General features: G+C 33.1%; 2 protein-coding genes across 3 annotated transcripts in view; both read left to right on the top strand.

Moving 5' to 3' along the window:
* The window catches only part of LOC128186915 (uncharacterized), a 33,055-nt gene extending 23,615 nt beyond the window's left edge, over positions 1 to 9,440 (top strand). Inside the window, exons 10-11 of the mRNA XM_052856895.1 lie at positions 1,405 to 1,620; positions 9,381 to 9,440. Coding sequence (XP_052712855.1) covers positions 1,405 to 1,562 — 158 coding nt within the window. The 3' untranslated portion in view covers positions 1,563 to 1,620; positions 9,381 to 9,440. The remainder of the gene's footprint in view (positions 1 to 1,404; positions 1,621 to 9,380) is intronic.
* Positions 2,118 to 8,104, top strand: LOC128186916 (uncharacterized). 2 transcript variants are annotated; one of them, XM_052856897.1, is made up of 5 exons: positions 2,118 to 2,579; positions 3,673 to 3,776; positions 4,108 to 5,463; positions 5,623 to 5,773; positions 6,116 to 8,104. In XM_052856897.1, the coding sequence occupies exons 2-5, from the start codon at positions 3,756 to 3,758 to the stop codon at positions 6,685 to 6,687; spliced, it is 2,100 nt and encodes a 699-aa protein (XP_052712857.1). In that variant the 5' UTR covers positions 2,118 to 2,579; positions 3,673 to 3,755; the 3' UTR covers positions 6,688 to 8,104. The 2 variants fall into 2 exon arrangements, with proteins under 2 accessions (XP_052712857.1, XP_052712856.1); XM_052856896.1 differs by lacking the exon at positions 2,118 to 2,579 and having other exon boundaries at positions 3,102 to 3,776.
* Positions 9,441 to 12,090: the final 2,650 nt, after the last annotated feature.

Below are 12,090 nucleotides of genomic sequence, written 5' to 3' on the forward strand. Positions count from 1 at the left end.
AACCCCGGAACAATGAAGAAATATATACTGCTTAGTTTAAATTCATCACCGTTATGATCGAGAATTGCTATTGATATATGACGTCGCTCCATCTATTCCAATTTGTTTCAATAACACAGCATCAGTATTCACAAATCATGATATTTGCTATAAATGCAAGTTCAGGAAAATATGTAGTGTTAGAGGAATCACCGTATGCAAGTGTCAATCAAAAAATATGAAGACAATGTGGCTGTCTATCATATATTTTTCAAAACAGTCATGGCTAACAGATTAAATTATGCACTAACACTACTTATTTAATTGATATATGAAGTTTAATTCCATTTAATAAAAGTGTATTTTTGTTTCCTGATTTTTTGTACAGTTTTGTGGTCTTCAACTTAACTATCACATGTGCATATTGTTGATCAATTAAACATTGAGAATGAAAGATTTTTGGGACAACTCCTTTTGTCAATTTCAGAGCTAACAGATGGATGCTTGGTGGTTGATAAAATGATAAAATGCTGTTAAATGTTAAAAATCTGTGAAGCAGAAATGAAAGATGTTGTAAATATTAGAGAGGGCTGGAGTTGAAAATCTGCTTTTTTCTAAAAATCAAAAATGAAATATAAATTTCTGATGAACTGTCCCTATCTTTTCTTGAGGACAAAAACAATGTTAGGAAAGATATTATATCCCTATTAACTGGCAATGAGAATGATAGCAAGTTTATTGTCCCCCAAGACAGCAACTATTTCATAAGGCAAACAAGGGAAAAAGTTGCTGTCAAGGAAGATACTAAACTTGCTATCAACCAAATAGTAAGCAAATAGGTATTTTATTATACTGAAGAAAACTTTATTTGCTGGCGATGCAGAATTTCTTGATGATAAACAAATTAGAGTTATCGGATTTTGAATTTAATGTAGCGATTGGATTATGCCAGAAGCGTTCTGAGTTTAAAAAGGAGGGAAATCGTATGCCGCCGGTGAATAGTTTCGATGACTTATTACTATGTACAGATAACACAGAAACTATTTCACGGTTAGATGGAATACCATGTTTATTTGTTCACTCGCAATTTTAGGTGTAACAAATAATTATAAATTCTGATTAAATTCAAAGATACATGTACAATACAACCCCCCCTTCCCTTTTATATGGTCAATTCTGCAAATCCTTTTAACTTTTATAGTTATAAAAAATGCAATTATAACAAATTTAATGATATATTGTTACTGGTATATTAATAACACGTGCAATTTTACAAAGTTATAACCCTCCTCCTAAAACTGAATTAATGGAAATGACGACTGTAGAAAGTTTTCCTCCTTTAAAACTAAACTCAGTCTTGTTATATGTAATCTTCATGTTATGCTGTTATAAAATGTTAATCTTTGTTTTTATGATTATTCACAGTTGCCAGTGATATACGTAACTTCATACTGAGATATCCAGAAATACTGAAAGATTTTCCAAAGCAGAAAAAAATCCATTTGATCCGAACAAAAATATTGAATCTAAGAAGAAAAAAGAGAGAAAATGCCTATGAAAGAATAGAGAAATACAGGACATAATTCTAGCAGTGTCAGTAAGCTGAGCACATAGCTCCAGCAATGAAATTATTTTTGAGAGGTAGGAATTTAATTTATCTTATAAATTTCCACTTGATTACAGGATCTTGACATATTTAATATCTGACAATTTAAAGGGGCATGGTCACGATTTTGTTCAAATTCCATTTTACTGTTTTATTATTCACATTGTTTTAGAAATGTATTTCTAATAATCAAATGAAATTTGAGAGTCAGTCGTAGAGTTATAAGCAAGATAAAGGGCTCACAAATCTTTGTCATGTAAACAAGGCTCGTGCCCTGTTTTCGTTTACATAGGTTCAATATGCCTGTTAAAAATCATTTTCAAGCTGATTTCTCCATCTTTAAATTCTTTTTAAGCATAAATATATAGTTTCTAAGTTCAACACATTCATAATAGGTCTAAAACTGGAATTTCCACTTCAACATTCAAAATGTAAACAAAAGCTTTGTTTACATAGCGAAGAATTGCAAGTTCAGTAACTCGCTTATAACTCAACGAATGACACTCAAAGAACTTGATTCAGTTGATGTGATATTACGCCCTCAAATTTACCAAAAAATTAACTGCACTCTTGAAAAATAAATTGTACCGTAAATATATATTTAATATATGTATTATTTAAATATGGAATAAATTTTGCCGATATTGCCTCGAAGATGATTTTTTTACGTGAAATTCTCCGGCGGAATTACAATATCCGGAAAAAATTGGTAAAATCGGCAGTATAATTCAGCATTTTACTGTGTGCGCATTGATTTACCAAGTTCTTACTTTGCCAAAAAATAAAACTCTATAGGAGCGACTTCCATGCCGAAAATCACGATGGTAAAATTCTGCGCACTATGTTAATTTCTAAAAAAAACAAACAAATTTTTGAGTTGTTTCCCTTTCGCTGTGTAAACAGTATGACGTCACCGTAGTGACAAACGCAGACGAATGATCGAGGTGTCCGAGTTTAATTTGGAGAAATCCAAGACTGCCACTTTTGTTTATAGGTAAGTTTAAATCCATAGAATTGTACAGTGTCAAACTGCCATGAAAAAAAGAACTAAACCATGTAAACCTGCCCCTCTTCTTCATTTGCATGTAGAGACGACTTGAACACAAAATGCACACAATCGTCTCCTGGTACTGTAACACTATGTAAGCGATTTCACTAGTATTTAGTAATCCACCTACATTGTGTAATTAATACACTCATTAAATAAAACATTTTATTCAGTGTGTTTACATATACATGCATTTTAATAGTCATTTTGAAGGTTACAGATGTACATGTTTATCGATATACACTCGGACAGTACTGGTTTAGGGTAGGCCTATAACAATAATGGACAATTTTCGTCGTCAGTTGTGAATTTGTGGACTTGATCACAGTTTATCAATGGACGTTTGGTCATATTTTTTTTTATAATTTGTTCATTATGAGAGGTATATAGCGCATTTCACACATGCACCGTGTGTTTCCCTATAAACAATTGGAAAGTACCTGTTACTATAAATAGATTTACTTGAGGTAGCCAACTTTATAAAATAGATTTGTGGAACTACTTTTATACGAACTTTGGTATGTGATGAAAAATATACTCATGTTTATGGTCCAATAGATAATTTGTTTTTAAGATTACAAGTTATTTTACAGCTTTAAACTGTTAAAACTAGAATTATATCTGGATATATTTGCTATAGATATTATGTCATATCTGTACGTGTGTATACCGGTACGTAGCTGTTAGAACACTTGATACAAATTATTTTTTTAATAGCTATATGTATTAACGAATGAAAAGACAAAATATTATGAAGTTTTAATATTGTATTGTCTATGATGTCCCATATTGAGTCATGTACATTAATTGTGTGAGCATTTTAACATGTGAATTATGTACATAATGTTAATGTATGAGACACTTCAAAAAATATATCTAAACTTAAATTTGCTTTAATCTTGGCCCCTGGTAGGTTAGGCGATTAAAGGAAAGTTTGACAATGATCAAAAATTACATAGAAAATGAAAAAAAAACTAATAAACTGTTTATTTGGTTCATTATATTTATGAATTATAAAGGGCAATATTGGGTATTGAAGATTCAAGTTTATTCAATACATGACCATGGCCTAAGAAAGATATGACTGCCACAACAATTAGAGTACAATAGTTTCACCTAGGCATGGGAAAAGAACTCTTTAAGGTAGGATATTATTAATATAATTATTTTTTGTAAAAAAAAAAAAAATCTAAAGGGTAATTAGGCCATTATTGAAGAAAAAAAATATAAGAATATAAGAAGAAAAAAGAAAAAGTATCAAAAATACAGCAAGCCAATTAAATTGCATGACCAACTGAGTTGCTGTGGCCCATTGGTTATATATACAATCTTGCCAATATTTATCATTAATCATAATTAATGCATTATATAATTATTAGTACATCTGCTTACATATTTGTCAACAGACGTTGGTAAACTTGCTTATTATAGTGGTGCACAAATTAATTAATTTACTGCTTATTATATTTAATAGCATATGAGGAAAAGAGAATATCCTTGTGTTTGCTGTAAGAAACGAACAAACCAGAGAGATCGACGTACTGTGACAGCTGCACAACGACTAGTTCTCCAGAAGTGGACTGTAGGCGATGTGTCTGAGGATGAAGTGTTGTGTAGTTTGTGTCGAGTGAAGGTACATTCTCATCTTAAGCGGAGGAAAAGTGAACAACAAAACTTGGAGCATGAGTTAAGAGACACAGCTCCCTTCTCTCCTCCAGAGAGGAAGCAAATTAATGCTAGGAATGCTGCCATTCACAGTCCTCCATCAGTAACCCTGACAGTGCCCTCCACATCTTCCAGTCATTCCAGCTGCTTCATCTGCAGAAAACCTGGGCCAAAGTTGGTTGTGGTGTCATCAAATGAACGTCACTCTGTTTTTTTACAACAAGGAGTATTGATTCCGCCAGGTTCAAGATGCTGCACACGTCATCTCCCCAATGGAAGATTCACTGAAGAGGCACTAGAAAAAATTTCCTCATTTTCAGAAACATCTACACTTAACAGGACATCTATTGTTGATATGCTTATGTATCTAAGGGAGATTGCTCTGCTAAATGGAGGGAAAAGAATAGACTTTGATGATCCAAATGCATTGAGTGACCAAGAGTATGTCAACCTCACTGGAATAAATAAAGTCTCCTTTGATGATCTGCTATCAGCTGTAGATGGAAAGGTAAAGAACACATCCACTCGCAGTGTTAGAACCAGCCTTGGAATTTTTCTTCTTAAGATGAGATGTGGTCTGTCCAATGAAATGCTGTCAACACTATTAAATGTTTCAAAGTCAAGCATTCGTCGCGCCATCTCGGTAGTGAGGAGAACACTGATGGAGACATTTGTACCAAACAATGTTGGGTTTCAGCACATCTCCAGAGAGGATGTTATAAATAAGCATACCAGGCCATTAGCAGAGTCTCTTTTTGGTGGTACTGGCACCCAAGCCATTCTTGTTTTAGACGGCACATACATTTATATACAAAAAAGTATGAACTTTGCCTTTCAAAGGAAATCATATAGCATGCATAAGGGTCGTCCATTGGTGAAGCCAATGATTGTTGTAACAACTAGTGGCTATTACCTCTCTGTCCTTGGACCATATGTAGCGAAGAACAATGATGCTGCAATCTTGAGCCACATCATGAAGACTAACAAAGAAGATGTGTTGAAGTGGATCGAAGAGAGAGATGTGTTTGTTGTAGACAGAGGCTTTCGGGATTCCTTGACATTACTTGAAGACCTTGGATTAGTATCTGCCATGCCTGCATTTATGAAGAAAGGTGAAAAGCAAATGTCAACAGCAGATGCAAATACAAGCCGTTTAGTGACCAAGGTAAGGTATGCTATATACAGCATTATTCTAATTTATAAATAAGAAAGAATCAGGAGAGAGAGAGAGAGAGAGGAGAGAGAGAAGAGAGAGAGAAAGAGAGAGTTGCTATATATTAGTATATTCACATAGAGTTGATCTCTTTTATTATTTATGTTACAGATACGCTGGGTGGTAGAATCTGCTAATGCAAGGATAAAGAGGTGGAAGTTTTTTGACCGTGTCCTTCCTTCGTCCCAGGTGCCGTTCATTAGTGACTTCATCAAGATTGTGTGTGGAATATCAAACAAGTACTTTCCACCTTTGTCAACTGGTATGTATATATGCTTTGAAAATGATAGCCATGAATAATGGAACTTCTTTATATTTAAGTCACTTAATTAAGTCACTACAAGTATAATATTGTTAAGTGTACACGATGCTAGTGAAGAAATGTGAGTGTATTACAGTATTTTGTTTATCCCTGATCATCCGATTTTACTTGGTTTTGGGTATAAACATATATCACCAATCAGTTTATTTTGTTTCATCTTTAATTGTGTGTATCAATTGTAGAGTATGCTATATTCAGTGTATGTTAGGACCCACGCTGTTAGATCCTTGGGTCTCTTAGTTTTTTGTTACATGTACATTACATTTCATGAATTATCTTTAGGTTGCACTGAGGAAGACTCTCTTGTAGCAGCTAAGATGCAGTACCTGTCCAGACAAATCAATCAACTAAAAGAGGAAGTAGAAGAAAGGAAACTGGATACCCGCTCAGCGATCTGGAAACACCCTGACGAGCTTCAGGATTTTCCTCGTCTTGATGAAGATCAACTTCGAGAGCTGACCTGTGGCACATATCAAGTGAAGCTTGCTAGTAGTTATGCAGAGGAACACTTTGGGAATGGATGTGATATCATGGTTCATAAAGAAGACCCGTCCTTGATAAGAGTCAGGATTAGGAGCCGGCATATTTCCTCAAAGTCTTACCTTCTTTGGATACGATATGATGAGGGAAGCGTGATTGGATGGTATTGTAGATGTCGTGCTGGGGCAAGAGTAGTGGGTATGTGTGCCCACATTGCCGCAGTTTTATGGTATATTGGTTTAGGACGTGACATGGAGTCCTTAAGATCTGTAAGGGACTGGAGCAAGTTCATTGATGATGCAGCTGTTATTCCAGATGCAATTGATGAGTCAGAATCAGAGGATGATTCCTCAGAGTGCTTGAATGAACAATAGACTGCCTGTTCTTCATAGATATAAATGTGTACCATACATGTATATACATGCTACCTGCATTGCCAATTGCCTCAATTTTTATTATGATCTATTCAGTTATTGTTATAATATTCTGCAGTCTATTTTGTTTAAGTAGACTGAATTAATATTAACCTTAATTCATTTAGGGAAGCGGATTTACATGAAAACTTTTGTGTGAGTTTAATGTTGGATGCATGCAGAAATAATCTGCCCCAGATGTAAACAACAGTTTTTTTTCAAGTAAATTAGCTAGTGTGGTTTTATGTCAAAGGTGGAAATTGGCCAACCATATGTATAGATATGCTATAAGTTTAATCAATGTCAATTAATTTTTTTTGTGTAATTCATGTACTCAAAATATCTGATGCAGTTACCCAGTACATGTATTTAAATTGGAATTGCACTAATTATGGTATTACTCTTGAAAGTAAACTGTTTAATTACCAAATTAATTTTGTTAACATTCTGACAGTTTGTTATTGTCATTTTTCATAGAGGTCTGATTTTTTTTTCAATTAATGTTATGTGTGTTACAGAGAAAAAAATTGTAGGAGTATAAACTTTCTTTGTAGTTTTTCTTTAAACACGCACATTTCAACTAAATAATTTATTTGTACAGTGGTAATTTTCTTTATACACTGTATATTGTTTAATCCTCAGTTTTATGCATAAAATAATTATTTCATCCCCCCAAGGTTGTTTCCTCATAGTAGTTTTGCTAGACAATGAAGAAATCGAATAATATGAATTTATTTAGACTTTTTAAAATTCAACAAGACAGCTTTTTTGTAAGCATGTTAATTAAATTATTTTACAATTGGTTAGAAATTACAAATGATTTGATCATCTTTATTGAATATGTTTTTGGGGAGATGAAGCATGTTTAATTTTATTTATCTTTGCTATCACCATGATCACTTATTTTGTAGTGATATGTGCCAGTTTACTCAGAATTGTACCTTAAAAGGTACATTGGATATGTTACATGCGCTGAGAAAATTAAACACTTCATAGGGCCTAGCCTTTCATTTTCATTCCGCACTTTGTTGGAAATATTTAAAGGATAATCACTTTTAGATTTCATGGATTATTTTGTTATATTACATTGTTGACTTCAGAGCAACATATACATGTAGACCGACTGTTTGTCCATTTGTCTATCAAACCTCATATCTTGACCAGAGGTACGAATTTCATATTTATTTGGCTCATGTATCGCATTGAAAAAAAGACTGTATACAGTATAATATATATTAAACTTTAAAATGCTTTTTGGCATAGGTACTGGTTTTGCTTTTGAGCATGTTCAAAAAAACATATAGGCATGTAAATATATTGTCTGTCTGATCTTGATTTGGGCTTATTTGAAATAAAAGTACTTAAAATCATTGATATATATCAAGAATTTTGTGAAGTTTGACTTGCATGTGTAACTAGTATTTTAGTAAGAATGTCTCTCAAATGTTTTAATGACTTGTACCAAACATGCGCCATAAGTTCCAAAGCTTTCTGTTGGCAGTTGAACATCCATCAACCACAAGAAAACTTCTGTTATTCTCGACAGAAAAAACCCCAAAAGAAGTTCTTTGATTAAATAAAAATGTCATTTGTGCTTTAACAAAGATTCCATTTATAGCTGTATTTTGCTAAAAACAGAATCAATATAATATGGAATAATGTTTTTTGATTGTGAGTCTTGAAAATTGTTAAATCTAACTTGTTTAAATATTCGTAAAAATAATCCCAACAAACTGTTGTTGACTTGATAGAAAAGATTTGATGGAGGTCTGTGTTATTTTGATTCTTTTGTTAGTTCTGGATACTTATCCCGACTTTTTGGCTGATAAGTCTTTAAAATTTAAATTGTTGAAATAAAAAAATTAAACTGTGAACTGTTAATTTGGAAACAAAATATTAATGAATCTATTTCAAATTAAGTATGGATTAAAAATTGCCCAGGTCTTAAAGATATATGACGTCATGACGTTGCAAATATGCGACGTAACGATAGCGTAACCATGCTATATTCAACAACCTTGTGTGGGGTGACTAAATGCCTGACTAAATTTATTTTGATAAATTCTTATTCTACACGTTCTTGAGTCGATATTGTAAAAAAATTAGCTAATTTGAAAGAGGGCCAATTTTTAAGGGAAGTGAACCAGGTCCTTTTGGTTGCCTGTTGAAAATGCCTTACTGAAGCATTGTAAACATTAAAATCGGAAAGATAATTTTTTACCAAAATCGTGACCATGCCCCTTTAAGTTTAATATGAAGATTTGCTGTATTGAATAAATGTTCAAGTACCAAAAAATCAATGCATCTAGACCCATTTGATGAATATACCTTAATGATAGTATAGAAATAAATGTGAAGAATGTGAATGCATGAAAAAAGAATTGTGCTGTTATATTTGTTATTGAGTACCTGTAAAACTGTGCTTGTCTGACCGTCACCACTAAAAAAGTGGTTATTAATGCCTAAGGGGGAGGGATTTACACTTAAGTTACACTGTAATACAATGTATCATTATTGATATCATTTTTTTAGGAGTTGATTTTAATCAAGTCTCCTATGCAGTTACTCAGACAAACTGAAAGTGAAATAGTGTTTGGACCTCAGCACAAATCACTGCTGCTGATAATTAGACTTAATTCAAATCTCCTTTGCAGCATAGTGTGAATCTTTTGTGGACCCACAATTTGGAGGCTTTGAGGTCACTGAACGCCACAGGATTTCTCTCTGTGAGTGTGAAATGATTGTATAAACTTGACTTTGTAAATAACTGACAATGCAGTAAAATCACTTACGAAGCTATGGGACATCTGTCAATATTAATTTGGATAAAAGTACATTTTAATTAAAATACATTCACAAGTTTAGAATTTGTAAATTTTAATATTTTTAACCAAAAAACATGTTTTAAAAGTTTTTGGAAAGGTAAAAATTGCAAAAACACCAGCAGGATTCGAAATAATGACTTAAGATTTGTAGTAAACCCTCTAACCCACTGCACTACGCTGTTATGTGACAACTGTGGGAACAAAATAAGTTATAAAATTTCAATTGATTTTATTGTTTACTTCGATAAATAGTATGTCACAACATGGAGGAATCCCATACCACGTTAATTAATAAGTATCATATGTATTCATGGGTTCTTTAACCAATGAGATGATAAGCAATAATTTTATTTGTGTTTTAAAATTGCTATCTGAAATAAAGTGATAACAATTTTATTTATTAAAATTGAAGTTAAAAATTGTTTTTAATTTCAGACACTTAAAGTAAAACATTGCTCCTGGCTTTAGCGTAGCATGGTTACCTAGAAGCGAGATCATATATCTGTCTCATTCAGAAGATTGGTACTTTGTACTCCTTCTGACATTGACTTGATTTTGAAAGTGGATGATTTTATAAAGTAAGTTTTACTCAGTGTGCTTGTTATAAGTTAACATGAGGATTATTTAAAATTACATTAATTATAGTTGTTGTTCATTTTTTACTCATAGTCAATTGAGCTGTGTAGCTTCTCCATATATACAGTATATATATATACACACGTATATACTTGTTTGCTGTCAACAGGTGTGTTTTGCACAAAAAATTAAGTATTTTTAGCAACTTTTCTTATTTAAAATGTTAAAACCAGAAATAGCAAGTGTGGATTAGTTTTAAATGTACGTAGTATGTTCTAATGGTTATCAAATAGGTATACCAGCTAATTGCATGGTTATAATGAGCAAGGCATTCTAATATATAATTTAAACATGACCTACACCTTATTTTTTAGTTGACTTATACAACTTGTACTTTATTTACACTTTACTTAATAAACTTCAAGTACAGTATTGTTTCTGCATTCAGGTCTTAATTTCAATTTTCAATCTAATGTATTGTTGTTATTTCCAGCACACCTTGAGGACAGATGTCTTGATGAACCCATGCAGGTCTTGGTCTATGGAAATTCCAACTGATATGTGATGGTTTGGAGAAGTACTGCATAAGTATTGTTTTGATATTTTTGCATGATACTGCTTTCAGATTATTGTACATGTATTTGTATATTTGTACTGTACACAGAGTTAATTAGCGAGAATACTATTTCCATAATTGCATTTCAAGCTCATTTTATTGTTGAAGTTTACAAAACAAGAAAACTTTTCTTGATTCAATTGTAAAATGGAATAAGTCTTAATTGATAAATTTACACTTGACACTGATGTACAGTACATGAATACATGCTCAAGTTTATTGTTGTTTCGTGTAGTTGGTATATCTTGGTCTACATGGGCACTCTGAAATGAGCTACAATGAGTCCAGTGGCGCTGGATGATACCCCTGCCTTTGAGCAGATAATACAGTTGATGGGAACATGAACTATTACCTTTAATTGATGTGTCAAGTTATGTTTTTTTTTTCATTTTGAGTGATAGCTACATGTAGTGTAGGTAAAAACTTAATGCACCATAGTATGATTTGATTTACATGTAAACAAAACTCCATAAAATATGTCCAGTTTTTGACTGCTTTCTATAAGGACTGTAAAGTATGAGTATGCCGGCCATTACTTACTGTAATGCAGGTCTACTACCTTTTAAGCTCACCGAGACAAAGTCAAGGGAAGCTTACGCTATACCCCTGGCAATGGCATTGGTGTCGGCGTCCGGACCTGGTTAAAGTTTTTGTTGCAGGTCCTGTATCTAGTACGGTAAGTTATTACTTGTCCTATCTTCACCAAACTTGCATGGATGATGCATCTGAACCTACTTAATATGGACTTGAAAGACTTGGGTGCTGAATCTTGGTCCTAAATTTCAGATGCTGGAGGAGGTTGAGGTTTTTGGAGCAGGTTAGAGTTTTTGTTGCAAGTGCCTTTTGATAGCAATATCTAAGTAAATGCGTGTCCTAACTTCACCAAACTTGCATGGATGGTGTGTCTTATGATACTGATGCACCTGACAGGCTTGAATGCTGAATCTGAGCCATAGGTTTGGATGCTGGATAAGGTTAAGTATTTTGGAACAGGTCACATGTTTAATAGATAATAGTATTTTTTCAATCTTGCATAGTTGATTAAACTATAATATGATTGAATTGAAGTGGTATCTTCAGATGCAGAGCTTGATCTCCAATATCAAGGATGCTAAAAAATATATCTTAGTTATAACTGGTCCTAACTTCACCAAACTTGAATGGATGGTGTGTCTTATGATACTGATGCACCTGACAGGCATGGATGCTGAATCTGAGCTATAGGTTTTGGATGCTGGAGGAGGTTAAAGTTTTATAGAGCTGGTTAAAGTTTTCGAAACAGGTGCCCTCTGATGATGATATCTTAGTTATTACTGGTCCAAATTCACCAAACTCGTATGGATGATG

The sequence above is a fragment of the Crassostrea angulata genome, chromosome 6 (genome assembly GCF_025612915.1).
Source record: "Crassostrea angulata isolate pt1a10 chromosome 6, ASM2561291v2, whole genome shotgun sequence".
Classification (NCBI taxonomy): domain Eukaryota; kingdom Metazoa; phylum Mollusca; class Bivalvia; order Ostreida; family Ostreidae; genus Magallana; species Magallana angulata.